The sequence below is a fragment of the Phyllobates terribilis genome, unplaced genomic scaffold (assembly GCF_046119375.1).
Source record: "Phyllobates terribilis strain yellow unplaced genomic scaffold, ASM4611937v1 Scaffold_1__5_contigs__length_1240528914, whole genome shotgun sequence".
NCBI classification, from domain to species: Eukaryota; Metazoa; Chordata; class Amphibia; order Anura; family Dendrobatidae; genus Phyllobates; species Phyllobates terribilis.
Window position 1 is genome coordinate 495,801,520 of NW_027362761.1, and position 18,257 is coordinate 495,819,776.

The following is an 18,257-nucleotide window of genomic DNA, read 5'->3' on the forward strand; positions in this document are numbered from 1 at the left end:
ATACCTGTAGTTCAAGTAACATGAATTAGCTATCAGTTTCTCACATTGTTAAATTGCTTTATTTAGACAGCATGAAAATAAGAAACTCTGCAATTGACTTTCTTTTTCTATCTGCTGTCATCCTGCAATGAGAGCTTTCATCTTTCATAGTGTACAGCTGGTTTCCATGAAGCTCGGCCACTAGTGCCCGTCCACCCCCTCGTCCAGCGTGCAATAGCTATATTCCAGAAGAGAAGTTATTTCCTAACATACCAGCCACCTCTCTCCAGCCCATTGATTTCTATACAGCAGTTAGCAATTTACCTCTCCTCCTTCCCTTTCAGCTCCAGACAAGTGTTTGTTATAAATTTTGTAAAATCACCAGCCCCTACCATTGACTGCTTTTAGAGCAGGTCTCATAATTATAGCTGTCACTGTCTGGATCTGTGCACTTGTGCAAATGCTCTGTTATCTCTATATGTAAATACAGTGATAACAGTGTAGACTCCAGAACAAACAGTGGTTAGCACTGCAGCCTTGCAGCACTGGGGTCCTGGGTTCAAATCCCACCAAGGACAACATCTGCAAGGAATGTGTATGTTCTCCTCGTGGTTGCGTGTGTTTCCTCCGGGTTCTCCGGTTTCCTCCCACACTCCAAAGACATACTGATAGGGAATTTAGATGGTGAGCCCCAATTGGGACAGTGCCGATATTGACTGTGAAGCACTGTGGAATTAATGGCGCTATATAAGTTAGTGTTTTTTTATTTATTTTACTGACTGCTGAATATGATACAGCAGCACTAGTGCTGAGTTTTATAGTTCTACTAATACTACAGCTCTGCTGCTTACCAGAACTTTCACTAAAAGTGGAAAGCCCACCCTGTTAGTAACCAGGAAGTAAGGAAACTGCACAGCTATGAGTTGCTTAAGAGACAATTTGAGAATACATCTTTAAATAAAAGTTCTATTCAATTTAGTGATGTACATTTTTCAACCTTGATTAAGAATGCCTGATTTTTGTTCTATTGCTATGGAAAACTCTATAGTAAAGTTGGTACAAATCAATTTACAGTACCCAGTCCATCGGCCATGTCAATAATTTGTGGCCACTGGACAGTTGCCTGAAGAGACAACTTCTTTTAATTAGCTGGATTGGCTTGATGCCAAATCAATCAAAAGCAGCAGATGCCGTCAGGTAAGAGGCAGTTCTCAGGGCTTCCATCCAACGGCCATAGATTACTGAGGTAGCCAATGCATCGGGTTCTGCGAATCGATTTTCACGAGCTCTACTCAGTAGTATTCAGTCTGTAGAACATATACAGTAACTGTAGGCAACCATCACATCTCATCCATCTGCTAGAATCTCTAATAATTGTCTTGTCTATTTTCAGCTTTCGCACATTTGCCGAACCTCATACAACACTTGACAGAAAACTACAAGTATTGGAAATCGTTAGATGAGTTAAAGTGTAGGAGTCTCAGGTGCTCATCTGACATCAGCAAATAATGGACGTCTGGACGATCAGTGACCTCCCGACCTACCTGCACTGTGAACCATTTACTGGTGGTGTAACCCAAAATAAAGGAAAGCTGTATTCTGAAGACTGGATGAAGCAGTACTACAAAGACTTGCTTGAGGTTGACCAGATGATGGCATGGACATCAAATCAAAGGGAAATTCAGATAAACAATGAAAGTTAAGCTTTCCACCATGATTTTATCCTTGGCACCAACATTTTTGTTGACTGCTGACTATTGACCTCTTCACCAGCCTATCCTTACTTTGGACTGCCAGTTTGCATTTCAAATACTTTGTTATTCTTGACAAATTATCAAAGAAGAGTATATTGGACAAGAACTAAAGACTATTTCATTATGATTTTTTTAATGCCAGCTATTGCTACATATATATATATCATAGAGAAAGGAAGAACGCGTGATGTTTTCCTTCCTGGATTTACTACTGATCTGCTATATTTGTTCAGGGCTACATTTAGGAGCATAATCAGAGTCTCAGGAAGGCTTCTTACACTTGCCCAATAGGACTCCATAAGTGTATGGGACAAAGTGGGATAGTGGAGTTAACAACAATCATAACTGAATTATTAGGTTTCAGTAGAGTTAGGGTATGTTCACATGGGTTAAATTTGTTGTACATTATAGAACCAGCAGTGTGGATGAGTTTTTATATGACACAAGCTGCGGAGAACATCTGCAGAGTTAATTGAACTACACTGCAGATTTGACATCTGCAGCCTGTCAGCTTACTGTATGTTGCAGATTTTCGCTGTGCATTTGAGCCTTTGCAACACAGAGGGTGAAATCTTCAGTGAATCTGCGCCATATCTGACCTGAGTGTATACACCCTTAGGCTTTGAAAGGAACCTGCCAGTTGGCTAATGCTGCCTGAACCACAGCAATATGAGACAGGCTCCCTCGTTATAGAAAGCTATGTAGTATTTCAGAGAAATAGAAGACAGATGAAATAGGCATGTAGAGAGGAGCCCAGGCATTGGGAGAGGAGTCTGCAGGGCGGCTCCCTCTGGCTTCTCCCCACCTACGACTCAGCCTAATTGACAGATGAGATAGGCATAGAGAGTGGAGTCCAGGCATTGGGAGAGGAGTCTGCAGGGCGGCTCCCTCTGGCTTCTCCCCACCTACGACTCAGCCTAATTGACAGACGAGATAGGCATAGAGAGTGGAGTCCAGGCATTGGGAGAGGAGTCTGCAGGGCGGCTCCCTCTGGCTTCTCCTCACCTACAACTCAGCCCAATTAACAGACAAGATAGGCATGGAGAGAGGAGTCCAGGTATTGGGAGAGGAGTCTGCAAGGCGGCTCCCTCTGGCTTCTCCCCACCTACGACTCAGCCTAATTAACAGACAGGATAGGCATGGAGAGAGGAGTCCAGGCATTGGGAGAGGAGTCTGCAGGGTGGCTCCCTCTGGCTTCTGCCCACCTACGACTCAGCCCAATTAACAGACAAGATAGGCATGGAGAGAGGAGTCAAGGTATTGGGAGAGGAGTCTGCAAGGCGGCTCCCTCTGGCTTCTCCCCACCTACGACTCAGCCTAATTAACAGACAAGATAGGCATGGAGAGAGGAGTCCAGGCATTGGGAGAGGAGTCTGCAGGGCGGCTCCCTCTGGCTTCTCCCTACTCAACTTGACCTAATTGACAGGTTTCTTCCTATACCCAAATAGGGAAAGACCTGTCAATCAAGCTGAGCTGGGAAGTCGAAGCAGGAGAGAGCTGACAATCAGACATTTCTACTGTGCTCTTCTCGCTTTTTTCTCTGAAAAACTGCAACCTTTCAGAGTAAAACATATTTCCTCAATGCAGGAGCCTCTCTGGATTTTGTGGTTTGGGCAGCATGAGGGGCTGATAACCTTCCCTATTCAATGCTAAATGAAATAATAAATTAATGTGATAAGAGGTATAATATAATATACCACTACACATCCTTATAATAAGAACACAAAATGTAATCTGGTTACTAGTTAGGATTGGACTGTGTTCTCACATTAACAAATTGTTAAAGTCTTTTGTACAGATCTCCATTTACTTTAGTTTTGTAGATGAAAATGGCAAAGTATAGGTATATTTAAGCTAAACCTTATTTTTCTGACAAGATATAGAGTTGCGTTTATATTGTTAGTGATCTTATAGGAATATTCTAGCTTTCTGAATTCTTTCTGCAGGGACTGAAGTAACATTGTTAAGCTTGATAGAGTAGATATAAATGTATATGCCACCCTACGGTGTGGCTTTATATTTGGAGGACACATAATCTGTATTCAGTGTTATAAGGGCTATACATTTATTATCAAAGTTTTTTTTCTCCAGCCGCACAATTATCCTAAAATCTGAAAAGTATGAACATAAAGATGCTCTTCTCTCATGGATTGTGTTGTCAGTATAGTTTAATTCACTAATCCATAAAGGCACATGAGTCTCTCAGGACAATGCTAGACATTTAACACTTTTTTTGTTACCATTTTTATCTGCTTAAAGCCTTAAGAAAACACTAAACCTAGAAATGAATGTTTAAATTAAACAAGAAATATAGTTGTCCTCACTGATTAGTCTGCAGCATTTTCTGTATGATCTTGAAACTAACTGTAAGATTTCTACAAGACTGAGAACACAGGGATTAATATCCTGCCGATCAGTTCCATCTTTGGCTGGTAGCAGACACAAGATCCGATCCTTAGGTGTGGGAACTTAAAAGGAATCTGATCTAACCCCTCAAGTCCAGCAATACCATTACATGGCCTGTCCATTCCTCATTAACTGAGAAATCAGCATTTGAATTGATATAAAAATGAGGCTGAAGAACTAATTGTAGATCTGAAGCCTCTGTCACTCCAGCTCTATTCCCCACCCAGCGCCGCCCACCCCTGCTTACCTGACAGCCTCTAAACTGTGTGACATTATTCAAAGAGGCCATCAGTCATGCAGAAGGAGGCAGCGCTGGGTGTGGAATAGAACTAGAGTGGAGTAAGCAATCATTTGTACTACTGCCCACAGGATAGAGGGGGGAGGCTCCTGCTGCAGCCAGTTTTACAGTCACGCAGACAATACTATGGATGAGGAGGGGAGACATAACTAAGCTCCTGCAACATGGTGTCGATTCTTTACACATTTCTCAGTATTAATTGTAATATGAGACAAAATATTGTCAAAGAAAAGGAAATTAGAAGAAATACTGGTTTGTTTACTTTTTCGTGTTCCTAGTGGTAGTCTAGGATTTGAAAAAAAAGGGTGTCTTTTATGACATTACAAGAGACTGACTAATCATTGCCAGAGAAAGTGTATGCGAAGATGGATAGTCCAAATCTTGTAACGTCATTGGTATCATTACAGGTACATTACTATGATGAGGTTACTTTGGGGTAGCAGTTCATGAAACAGACACAATGTTATAATTTTAACAAACCTGAGAAGGTCCCAAGTCATGTAACACTTAATCTCAGGATGGATCCATGGTTAAACATGATTTACAGAGAAATTATCAAAAGAAATGGAAGTATATATACAAGCAGTGGGGAAAATAAGTATTTGATGCACTGCCAATTTTGCAAGTTTTCCACCTACAAAGAATGGAGAGGTCTGTAATTTTTATCGTAGGTACACTGCAACTGTGAGAGACAGAATATAAAAAGAAAAACCAGAAAATCACATTGTATGATTTTTAAATAATTAAATTGCATTTTATTGAATGAAATAAGTATTTGATCACCTACCAACTGTTACGCTCACGCCCGGACTGACTGGCGTGAGCGTGGTTAGTGGTCCCACTGGGCCACGAACCGAGGAGTGCCTGGAGGGGCGTGACTAGGGGCCTTGCCAGATCCGAGCACGAACACACGGCGGCTTAATCGACTCCGTGGTCCGAGGAGGGACGTGGGAGGTGGCCCAGGTGCTACTCCAGGTCAGACCCCGGTCACAGCTGTTGACCCACACCGGGGAATGCAGGAACGGGCAGGTTTGGCTGGTATGCAGACAGGTGGGTACTGGCAGGCACAGCTGGTATGCAGACAGGTGGGTACTGGCAGGCACGGCTAGTATACAGACGGGCGGGTACTAGCAGGCTCGGCTGGTATACAGACAGGCCGGTACTGGCAGGTAGGAAAACAGGCTGGATAGGGACCCGTACAGACTGGGAAACAGGAACAGAGCCGCAGGTGCAGAGGGCAAGCGGAGCAGAGCAGAGCAGAACCGCAGGGGCGGAGGACAAGCGGAGCAGAGGAGAACCGCAGGTGCGGAGGACAAGCAGAGCAGAGCAGAACCGCAGGTGCGGAGGACAAGCAGAGCAGAACTGCAGGTGCGGAGGACAAGCGGAGCAGAGCAGAACCGCAGGTGCGGAGGACAAGCGGAGCAGAGCTGAACCGCAGGTGCGGAGAACAAGCAGAGCAGAGCCGCAGGTGTGTAGGACAAGCAGGGCAGAGCAGAGCAAAGCAGTAGGTGCGGAGGGCAAGCGGATCAGAGCACAGCGGAGGAGAGCCGCAGGTGCAGGCAGACAGGACAGGGCTCTGTTCACATGGAACAGACTGGGAAACACAGGAAGATAGCTAGAACACAGGAGGTAGATACGGAGGCAGGGAAACGGGACCAGCAGACCCAGATACACACAAGGTACTTGCAATGAAGTAGCGAGTGGACCCAAAACTCACAAACAGAAGTACAGAGACGAGTTGGAGTTAGGTACTGGTTCAGACACTGCAGGAAAAGGGAAGGATCGGGCACAGAGACAAACAGGTGACGGGCTAAGACACAGTTCAGACAGGAACTGACACTGGAATGAGATACAGGAACGAGCCAGGGCATACAGCCCCCAGGGTGGCAGGAATAGACTAAAAGTCACAGGTACAGGTAACGGGCCTGGGTACTCAGCCACCAGGGTGGCAGAAACAGACAAGATACAGGACAGGACCGGGCAACTCAGTTGCACAGAACACAGTGAAAGAAAGTGTTGCACAGGCACCTCCCACTGGGTGGAGGAGGTTTAAGTATCCAGTGACTCACAGCAATAGGCTGGGGACGCATTAGTACTGTGCACGCTGTAACTTTAAGAATCAGGAAGTGCCAGCGCCGCCGCCCTAAGCCAGCAGACAAGAGACATGCACACAGCAAGTAAAGGAGTATAGTGCACAGCCTGGACTGATAGGTAAGTTGGCGGTCTTGTATGGTGGAAGATGGTAAGCCATGCCAGTACGCCGCCAGAGATGTTACACCAACCAGCAATAATTCTGGCTCTCAGAGACCTGATAGTTTTTCTTTAAGAAGCCCTCGTACTCTGCACTCATTACTAGTGATGAGCGAGCACTAAAATGCTCGGGTGCTCGAAGCTCGGGCCGAGCACATCGTGATACTCGGGTGCTCGACCCGAGCAAAAAGCCCAATGTAAGTCTATGGGAAACTCGAGCATTTTTCTGGCGGTCCCTCCCGGCGGTCTGCAGAAGGTCAAAAATTGCCCAAATCGATGCGAACAGTGCTCAATGAAGCATGGCAGGCAGGCAGAATATATAGGCAGACAGGCAGGCAGGATATATAGGAGGGTGCATGAAAAACATAGCAGGGCACTTGGAACACACTAGTGCCCTCTGATTTTCATGCATCCGTCTCTTTAAAAATGCCGGCAATTCAGCAGCCGCACACAGTTATAACATTGGTACCCAACAATTTAGAACAGAAAGAATAGAGCATCACACATAGATTAGATAGATCGAAACATGTCAGTCACATATATAATAAGTACAGTGACAGTGTTGCTTACTGTACTTGTCATTTAGTGTTAAAATAAAGGATTTATTTAAAAAAAAATTGGCGTGGGGTTCCCCGTAATTTTAGTCTCTAGCGGAGGTTAAGCAGACAGCTGGGGCAGATGTTTGAAGCCTGGGAAGGGGGTAATACCCACAGAGCTTCACAGGCTACTAATATCAGCCCCAAGCTGAATACCTAGCCTTTACTAGCTATTAAAATTGGGGACCCAAAAAAAAATGACGTGGGGACCCCTATTTTAATAGCTAGCTAAGGCTAGGCAGACAGCTAGGGGCTGATATTAATAGCCCAGGAAGGGTGCCATGAATATTGGCCCCCTTCCAGGCTAGAAACACCAGCCCTCAGCCGCCCCAGAAATGGCGCATCCATAGGATTTGCTTGCCTGCTACCTGCCTGGAATATTTCCAGCAAACTATGGTACGACGCCATGGTATTAGCACTGCCCCCAGTACCAGTAGCGAAGCCATCCCCAATTTCCTTCTCAGGAATTTTATTTGGTAGACTGAGTGGCTGCCCAAATAAATTTTCTAACAAAGGAGCTGAAGATAGAGTGGCAGTAGGTGCAAGTTTCTCCAGCCTGTTATATATTAGAGGGTGAATGGCAGCACATTGGATCAGTGGTTAGCACTGAAGCCTTGCAGCGCTGGGATCCTGGGTTCAAATCCCAGCAAGGACAACATCTGCAAGGACTTTGCATGTTCTCCCCGTGTTTACATGTGTTTCCTCCTCAGTAAAAAGCAGCCATAGTGTCCGGGAACCTTCCCACACACTTTTCTTAGCCAGGACTGCTTCTCGGCAGGGTTGGATGGTCCTACCAGAGAATCCTCTGGTGTGCCTTGGCTTTTACCTCAGGAGAGTTCATGATAGCGCTAACTTTGCACCTGCTATGGGGCTCTTGAGCGGGTGAGAAAGGTTAGCCCTCATAATCAAATCCTCTGGTGGGCACAATGTTTTTCAATCTGAAACAACTTCTCAGTGAAAGTTGTATTTCACCACAGCCATATTCTTTAGCTCGGTGAAAGGACTGGCATAGAGGGAAACAGTATCTTCCCCGGCTGTCATTTCTCCGTCACCAGGTTCCGCCCATTGTCACACAAGACCATGCCTGGCTGTATGTTCAGCGGTGAGAGCCACAGATCAGGTTGCTGTGTTACAGCTTTCAACAACTCTGCAGCGCTGGGCGGTTTGTCAATTAAACATTAAGCATGTTATCTTCAGCACAGCCTGTTGCCGCTTGGCCAAGGCAGTGCAGCAGTGCTGTCAGCTTGTGACTGATGTGGTCATTTTGGAGATGGAGGAGGAGGTGCAGGAGCTGAACAATGTGATTACATTGAGGTTAAATTGGTGACTTTTTTATGCTATTTTTTAAGACAAATGCATTCACCGGGAGATGTCATGTTAACATTTTACAACCTTATCTGGCAATGTGGTGTGTGACACATCATCAGACACATCCTTTTTTATTTATGATGGAGAGACTCTGAAAGTCATAAAGCCTATTTTTATAGGGCCATCAGACGGCCCTTACTATTCCTAAAAGTCCAGCAGTCGGCCCTAGCTATTGTTTGAGAGCCATCAGCCGGCTATGCTTTGTTGTTCCCATTATTAAGTGGGTCTCCTATACTGTTATTGTGCATCCAGTGACTGCAAGGGCTGACAAAAATTTGGACGCAACCCAATACCCCTTTGAAGAGACATAGAGGAGGGTCTCAGTAAAAAAAATGTTCCCATTATAAAGGAGCGGGTCTCCTATAGTGGTAATGCCCATGCTGTGACTGCAAGGGCTGCCAAAATTTGGGAAAAACCCCACTAAGAATTTAAAGACACAAAGCAGGGCCACAGTAACAAGGTACGACATGTTCCCATTAGAAAGGAGAGGGAACGCTATACAGTTATAGGGCATGTAGTGAGTCCAACGGCTGACCAATTTTAGGAAAAACCTCACTAAGAATTTAAAGACACACAGAGCAGGGCCACAGTAACGACAAATTCCCATTAGGAAGGAGAGAGTCTGCTATACAGTTATAGAGTATATAGTGAGTCCAACGGCTGACCAATTTTAGGAAAAACCTCACTTAGAATTTAAAGACACATAGAGCAGGGCCACAGTAACGACAAATTCCCATTAGAAAGGAGAGCGTCTCCCATAGTGTTGGCCTATGCAGTGAATGCAAGGGCTGCCAAAAATTTGGAGGCACTTCAATGGCCCTTGGAAGAGACATGGAGGAGGGCCTCATAAAAAAATGTATGGGCTGACAAACATTTACCCCTGGAGGGTATACATGAACATACTGTATAAAAAATTGTTTTTACGGGCATCATAAACACCCTTTAAAAAAATTATGTGGGTGTTGTATCACGGACCACGGTCACCCTGGTGAAATGGTGGTGGAGGATGAGGAGAAGGAGGAGGACAAGAGCAAATAGCCAAAACCAGGAAGCGTATACCCATGTGTGGGTGTGAAAAGGTGCATGGGAATGCACCTCCCAAGAAAAGACACTGGATTTGAGTTTATGTTACGCTGCTGTCATTTGGTGGTGTTGAGAAGTCTGGCCCAATCCAGCCCTTGCTCATTTTTATAAGAGTCAGCCTGTCAGCATTATCAGTTGACAGGCGGATGCGCTTATCAGTCATAATTCCACCAGCGGCACTAAAAACCCACTCTGATAAAACGCTGGCGGGAGGGCAGGCCAGGACCTCCAAGGCATAGAGAGCCAGTTCATTCCACGTATCCAGCTTGGATACCCAATAATTATAAGGCACAGCGGAATCACGTTGGTACGATTGGCAAGGTACTCCCTCAGCATCTTCCCAAACTTTGCACTCCTTGTGAGAGTACCCCGCGCCTCAGGGCCTGTGCGATGGGAGGGTCTGAGAAAACTCTCCCAGTACTTTGACAGTGTTCCCCTGCCTCTGCTGGATTGAAGTTGTGTCTCTCTCGCCTGTACTCCTGGGTTGTCCAACGAAGTGTGCCCTCTGCCACCAGCATTTTCAGATGGGAATTTTTTTTAATAGTTCCGCAACAAGGGCCCTCTGGTACTGCCCCGTTTTTGTACACAACAGGCAAGACTTCCGTGTCCTCACCAAGAGGATGACTGACCATGCTCGCCTCCTCCTCCTCTCTGTCCTCTGGCCATCCACGCTGAACAGACGGTATGACAGCTGTGCAGGTAGTACCGTCTATAGTGCTTGAAACTAGCTCCTGTCCTTCCTTCTCCTCCTCCTCCTGTTCCTCATTGTCACCCAATCCACGTTGGGATGAGATGAGGCTGGGCTGTGTGTAATCACCCTGTATGGTTCCTTGCTCCATCTCATCGTGCTCCGCCTGCAATGCATCCTCTTTGATTGTGAGCACAGAGCATTTCAGAAGACAGAGAAGCGGGATGGAGACGCTAATTATAGCGTAATATAAACCAGAGAGACCATAGGTATTTTCAAAACCCCAAAATAACATAATTAAAACACCATATGTTGACTAAAAGAGATAAATGCTTTATTTATGTATTAAAAAAAAAAATAACACATAGATATAAATAACACGTGTGAAAAGACATAACATGGGCATGTGAGGCAGCAGGGGGTAGATAGAGACACAGCTGGTATTAAATTCACATTGGACCTATACTAAGTCACATAGTCCAACCCATACAATCCATTAGTCACAGACAATGTGTGCAGAAAAAGTTAAAATAACATAAATCAAGTGACCTATAACAAGTCACAATATAAACAACCATCAGAGGTTTTTTCAGCAACACATAAAAAGTACAAGCATCACATGGAAAGGGTTAAGTAAGACATACTTAGCGAAAGTAAACAGGTGACCAGCAGTGACAGGAGAGGCCCCGACACATGTTTCCATACTTCCTCAGGGGGCGTGGTGGGGTGTGTGTGGATACAGGGCCTCTTATATACATGTGGGTCCCATGTGAAGCAATTAGTTACTGACCAATAGCGGCGCATGTTGCCGCATACCAGCAGACATTGATGACAGCGGCGCGGTCTCAGGCGGCGTCCAGGAAGAGGGGAACTCCCCCACTGACGTCACATGTTCCGGGACGCCGCCCACCCGAGACCGCGTCGCGGCCACATGACCGCAGCATCCGGCACATGCGCACAAGGTCAGACCACAGGAATCGTTCATGAGCATATAAGGAATAAATATGGAGCAGGACAGACTACTCAACAACGGAGAAGGAGAAACATCATATCGGTGGAGTGACAAGTGTCACCCCATTCGCCCTGCACCAAAAGGTCATGCATATAATACATAACAGATGATGTTGCAATAAATGTCCATAATAAATAGGTGTCCATGTCCGCTCCTTATCCTTAAAGGGAAAGAGTTCTATTTGGATTCAGCCAATTTGTCATCCAAAAACAATCAGGTTTTCTTCCAATGGTTAGATAGGGCTCCAGCTATAGAAAGAGGCCGGGGGAAATAAAAGTGAGCTGAAAATAAAAATAAAAACACACACTTACTAAAAGACAGACTGAAAAAAGAGAGATATATGGGGCAGAAATGCAGAGATAAATCGAAAAAAAACAAACAAAAAAATAAAATAAATAAATCAAAAAATTAAAAATTTCTCTTTTTTTTTTCTCTTTTCCCCTCCTTCCTTTTTCTCTCTTCCTTTTTTTGATTAATATTAAAACAGTATATATAGGGGGTGGGGGGGATTTTTTATTACCCCCCTCAAAGTACACCAGAAGGAGGCATCCAGGTAGGAGGATTTATAAAAATCATGTCAAGGACAATCACAAGAGAAGTAAAAAAACATACTAAATCTAATGGGTGAATCCCATAGATAATAAAGTAGCCAAGAAAACGTAGGAAGTAAGGGGCAGACCTAGCACCACACTAAATATTAATTATGTATTTGTGCCAATGCCCCCATGAATGCAAGCAAGCATAAGAAAAAGACAAGGGGGATTGGGACAAAACCAGGGCACCAAATACAATTGATAAATAGATATGAAGACACTAATGTACAAAAATATGCAAAATTTTATTAGACTCAAAACACACTACATAGGACATTATTAAAAAACATGATAAAAAACATACACAGGACAAAGGACAAAAAAAGAAAAAAAATTCACCCAAACAAAAGAGAAATAATCAATAAATATGTCAAAGGTGTATTACACAACTCTGCAAGGTAAATGTACTTCAATAACAATGGTACATAATTCCAAATATCGCTAAAATATATATGGCATGGTATAGGTAAATCAATTGGTAAGAGAGCATAATAGAAAATATCTATGCTCCACTATCGAGCCCACAAATAAATCAAGTATAAAGCAATGTAGGAATAAGGAGAGTACCAGAAAATAAAGATGCACAGAGAAAAGGAAAAAGTATAAATAACCTACGCGTTACGCCAAATGCTTATGGCTTCATCAGGGGTGTGCCCGTGTACCAAGGAGGAGGAGACACGGAGGGGGCGGACGACCACCAATGGCTAGAGAAAGGGGGAAAAACTCAATCGTTCGTTCAGGCCTGCTGGCGACATAGTTCCCAGTCTATAGATCCAACGGCATTCTAATTTGGCCAATGCCTTCTTTACATCACCTCCTCTTAGGCCCAGATGGACCTGATCAATGCCGCAGATCTGCAGACTCTTAGGGTCGCAATAGTGATATAGCTTAAAATGTCTTGGCAGGGTCCGAAGTGATGATACATCCTCCACCTTCCCAGCCACCAAAATATCCAAAACGTGCTCCCTCATGCGTCTCAATTCCCTAGACGTTAGCCCCACGTAGATGAGCCCACATCCACATGTGGCATGATAAATGACACCAACGCTGCTACAGGAAATATATTGCCTGATGTCAAAAACTTTCGTGCCATCTGCATTGGAAAATGTTTTAGTCCTGACTATGTTTCTGCAGGAGAGGCAAGAGCGACAGGGATAGCAGCCCCATTTAGGGTTACCAACATTGAAGGGCAGGGCGCTCTGGCGTACATAATGACTATGCACCAGAGTATCCCTGAGACCCCTGCCCCTCCTTGCCGTCATGAGAGGACGATCCGGCAAATACTCCCGGAGACTTGGGTCAGTTTTTAAGATCCGCCAGTGTCTATCAAGGATGCCCCTGATAGCGTGCCACTGATTATAGCGTCATCGCCGCTCACCATCTTGGTGGAGTCCTCAAAGTTTTGGAGGATGGTACATATGTCTGACATCCATGTCCACTCCTGAGGTCTTATGTGTGGAGTCTGAACTGAATACCGAAGGCCTTGTTGATGCTGGTACTCAACAACTGCCCTCTTCTGCTCACAAATACAACATCTGCAGTGTAGAGTTCCAATACGTGTGGACATCACACACCAGTCTGTGAGCCGGAAGCTGCAAACGCTGCTGAAACACTGCAAGGGCGGCGGAAGCTGTAGATGACTTTCTAAAATGGGCACACAGGCGGCGTACTTTAACAAGCAGATCCGGCAGCTCTGGGTAGGATTTGAGAAACCGCTGAACCACGAGGTTAAGCACATGGGCCAGGCATGGTACGTGTGTGAGCTCGCCTTGCCTCAGAGCCGCCACCAGGTTCCGGCCATTGTCACACACGACCATGCCTGGCTGTAGGTTCAGCGGTGTGAGCCACAGATCTGTCTGCTCTTTCAGAGCTGTCCACAACTCTTCAGCATTGTGCGGTTTTTCACCTAAGCATATTAGCTTCAGCACAGCCTGTTGCTGCTAGGCGGAGGCAGTGCTACAGTGCTTCCAGCTTTTGACTGATGTGGTCATTTCGGAGATGGAGGCTGAAGAGGAGGAGGAGGCTGAGGTGCAGGAGCTGTAGACCGTGGGGGCAATCCTGACTGACCTAGGGCCCGCAAACCTTGGCGTCGGGAGGACGTGTTCTGTCCCAAGGTCCGACAGGGTCCCGGCTTCCACTATGTTAACCCAGTGTGCTGTCAGCGAGATGTACCCTCCCTGCCCACAAGCACTTGTCCACGTGTTCGTGGTTAGGTGGACTTTACCGGTAACTGCGTTGTTGAGAGCACGGCTAATGTTTTGGGACACGTGCTTGTGTAATGCGGGGACGGCACACCGGGAGAAATAGTGGCGGCTGGGGACCGAGTACCAAGGGACGGCCGCCACCATCAGGTTGCGGAATGCTTCCGTCTCTACGAGCCTAAAAGGCAACATTTCGAGCGCAAGCAGTCGTGAAATGTGAGAGTTTAGTAGTGTGGCCTGTGGGGCGTTGGCTGCATGTTTGCGTTCCAAGGACTGGGGTATGGACAACTGAACGCTGTGCTGGGACAAGGACATGGACGTGCTTCCTGATGCTGCTACTTGAGAGTGTGTAATGACAGGTGCAGGGCAGGAGGCATCTTCGCATGCACCATGGATGGGATTGGCTTGCATGCACAACAGCGGAAGAAGCAATGGTGTCACCCGCAGACACTGTTCCTGGACCCTGGGGTTCGGCCCACAAAGTCGGGTGCTTTGCTTCCATGTGCCTGATCATGCTGGTGGTGGTCAGGCTGGTCGTTTTGCCATCCCTGCTGATGCTGACCTGGCAGGTGGTGCAAATGGCCTTTTTGGGGTTATCGGCAGAGTCTTTAAAAACAACCAGACTCGGGAAGACCTAATAGTTGTACTGGCAACTTCCTTCGTGTTGGTGTTACGGGGAGGGTTGCCTGCCTTCTGTCTGTGGCCACCACACTGCTTCTTCCTGCCGGTTGGGGTGCTCTGCCTCCCCCCCCCCTGTGTGCAGCTGTCCTCGCTCTGCATGTCCTCCTGCCAGGTTGGGTCAGTTACTATATCATCCACCACCTCGTCTTCCACTTCCGCACCCTGGTCCTCCTCCTGACTTTCTGGCAATTGTGCCTCATCATCGTCCACCTCTTGTGACACTTTCCCACCGTAGCCTTCGTGTGACCGTAGCTGCTCAAATATTTGGGCATTGTTACACACGATCTCCTCTTGCCCCGCTTCAAGTGGACCAGGCGAGAGGCCCGAATGTGTAAATGGAAAAGTGAACAGCTCTTCAGAGTGTCCAATGTGGGATCAGTTGTCTCTGGGTACTCGGCATGGTGGGAGGAAGGAGGATCAGGGTGAGGAATATGCGGTCCAGACTCACGGCTACTGAGACTTGACCGTGTGGAAGACAGAGTGGTGGTGGTGGTGGCTATGTGACTGGAAGCATTGTCCACTATCCAACCAACAATCTTTTGACACTGCTCTGGGTTCAATAGTGGTGTGCTGCGGTCCCCTAGAAATTGGGACAGGAAGGTCAGACGAGAAGATGTGGGTGTTTGTTGTGGCACAATTTCGGCTTGCCCACGGCCTTGTCCTTGGCCTCTGCATACACCATTACCACAGTATTTTCTGACAACGTATATGTGATCCGTTTGACAGAGAAAACAGAGTTTTAAATACCTGGCCTGTAGGTAAGTAGTTTGACCAGCAAACTGTGGTGAATAGCTTCAATGACACACTAAAGGAAATTTTTAATGGAGGTCAGAAATGGCAGTATTTTCTGACAACGTATATGTGGTCTGTTTGATGGAGAAAACACAGTTTTAAATAGCTGGATTTCTAGCGCCCTAATATGGAAAGGACCTGGCTGTATTCTGCAGTGCCAACAAGCAAATAGAGCAGAAAAACGGTATTCTCTGGATTGCTTTTTAAGCAAATAATGAGGATTAAGATCCAAAGAAAAGTATTCCTGGCCCCTGAGACCTGGGACTATTTCTAGAAATATCTAACAGCAGCAGAAGGCAGAATTGGAATGGAGTCTCTCGTGCTATATGCTCTGCAGTCTTATATATACACTGCCTGCCTATACACCCTGCCTGCCTGATATCTCTGCAGATGGATTAGTCCTCAGAAGGACTGTTTGTTAAGATGGACATGTCTAATGTACGGTTTTTACCCTTACGCTACCTAATACACGATCAAATCTCTCCCCGACACAGCAGCAGCTTTCCCTACGCTGTCTGATCCGGAGTGACTGTGACGAGCATGGAGGCGCCAGGTCTGATATAGACCTGATGACGCTGTGCGGCCAGCCAATCACTGTAATGCCCACAACCAACATGGTTACGGCATTACAGTGCATGGCAGGCAAACCCTGCATGTTCATTGGCTCTCTAAAGAGCGCTAAACATGCAGGGAGGGGACCCGTGTTCGAGCCCGAGCAACCCGGAAATACTCGGCAAGCGCCGAGCTTGTCGAGCACCGTGATGCTCGAGCGAGTACCGAGCAGTGGTGAGCATGCTCGCTCATCACTACTCATTACCTGTATTAATTGCATCTGTTTGAACTCGTTTCCTGTATAAGAGACACCTGTCCTCACACTCAATCACACTCCAACCTCTCCACCATGGACAAGACCAAAGAGCTGTCTGAGGACACCAGGGCCAAAATTGTAGACCTATGCAAGGTTGGGATAGGCTACAGGATAATAGGCGATAATGGGGCTTCAGTGCGGCATAGGGGTTACTGCACAGATGGGTGAGTCATTCAGGAGCTTGCATCATATAACCTGTACCAACCTTATGGCACATAACTTGATGGGGTAGTCTAATATGTACAGCTTACATTATCTTTTATCTCATCTGAAAGATGATGATGATTTTTCTAGCCATATATATTTATACTGTATCTTTGACTATAGAATTAGCACATTGTGGCTTACCTTTATCTTATATGTTTGGATCTTGGTATTCTATACATATAGATTTTGTTGCTGTGGACTGATGACTCGCGATATATTTCTTTAGTGCCTGTCTTTATATTTTCCATATTTCCTGAATGACACCATCTGAACCCAGATCTATTTGCCAAACTGATTTTGTGTGATTCTTACCCCAAGGGACCTATTTACTGTCTTAAGCAAATTGTGTGTGTCTTTTTTATATTGGAATTTAATAAAATTTATATTTTAGTAGTTCTGTTGTCCTGTGGGATTTATACTCCATTTATTTGTAGGAGATGTGTCTAGTTGGGAGTATCCCTAGCATTTAATATGCTATTAAAGTTATACCATTTTGTTCGGTTCACTGTTTATGTCAGGATAATAGGCGAGCAGCTTGGGGAGAAGGCAACAACTATTGGCACAATTATTAGAAAATGGAAGAAACACAAGATGACTATCAATTTTCCTCAGTCTGGGGCTCCATGCAAGATCTCGCCTTGTGGGGTAAGAATGATTCTGAGAAAGGTTAGGAATCAGCCCAAAACTATACAAGAGGATCTGGTCAATGACCTGAAGAAAGCTGGGACCAGTCTCAAACATTACTGTTAGTAACGCACTACGCAATCGTGGATTAAAATCCTGCAGGGCACGCAAGGTCCCCCTGCTCACGCCAGCAGATGTCCAGGCACATTTGAAGAAGGCCAATGACCATCTGGATGATCCAGAGGAGGCATGGGAGAAGGTCTTGTGGTCAGATGAGACCAAAAGAGAACTATTTGGTATCAAATCCACTTGTCATGTTTGAAGAAAGAAGGATGAGTACAACCCCAAGAACACTGTCCCAACTGTGAGGCACTGTTGGGGGAAACATCATACTTTGGGTGTGCTTTTCTGCAAAGGGGACAGGACAACTGCACCGTATTGAAGAGAGGATGGATGGGGTCATGTATCGCGAGATTTTGGACAACAAGCTCCTTCCCTCAGTAAGAGCACTAACGATGGGTCATAGCTCGGTCTTCCAGCATGACAATGACCCGAAACACACAGCCAGGGCAACTAAGCAGTGGCTCCTTAAGAAGCATTTCAAGGTCCTGGAGTGGCCTAGCCAGTCTCCAGACCTGAGCTCAATAGAAAATCTTTGGAGGGAGCTGAAACTCAATGTTGCCCAGCGACAGCCCCGAAACCTGAAAGATCTGGAGAAGATCTGTATAGAGGAGTGGACCAAAATCCCTGCTGCAGTGTGAGCAAACTTGGTCAAAAACTACAGGAAACGTCTGACCTCTGTAATTGCAAACAAAGGTTTCTGTACCGAATATTAAGTTCTGTATTTCTATTGTATT

General features: G+C 45.8%; 1 protein-coding gene across 6 annotated transcripts in view; it reads left to right on the top strand.

Moving 5' to 3' along the window:
- PDE8B (phosphodiesterase 8B) overlaps window positions 1–17,169 on the top strand; it is a 390,573-nt gene extending 373,404 nt beyond the window's left edge. For all 6 annotated transcript variants that reach the window (XM_073680165.1, XM_073680166.1, XM_073680164.1 and 3 more), the window contains one exon: window positions 1,373–17,169. In XM_073680165.1, the coding sequence (XP_073536266.1) occupies window positions 1,373–1,488 (116 nt within the window). In that variant the 3' untranslated portion in view covers window positions 1,489–17,169. The remainder of the gene's footprint in view (window positions 1–1,372) is intronic.
- The last annotated feature ends 1,088 nt before the right edge of the window (window positions 17,170–18,257 follow it).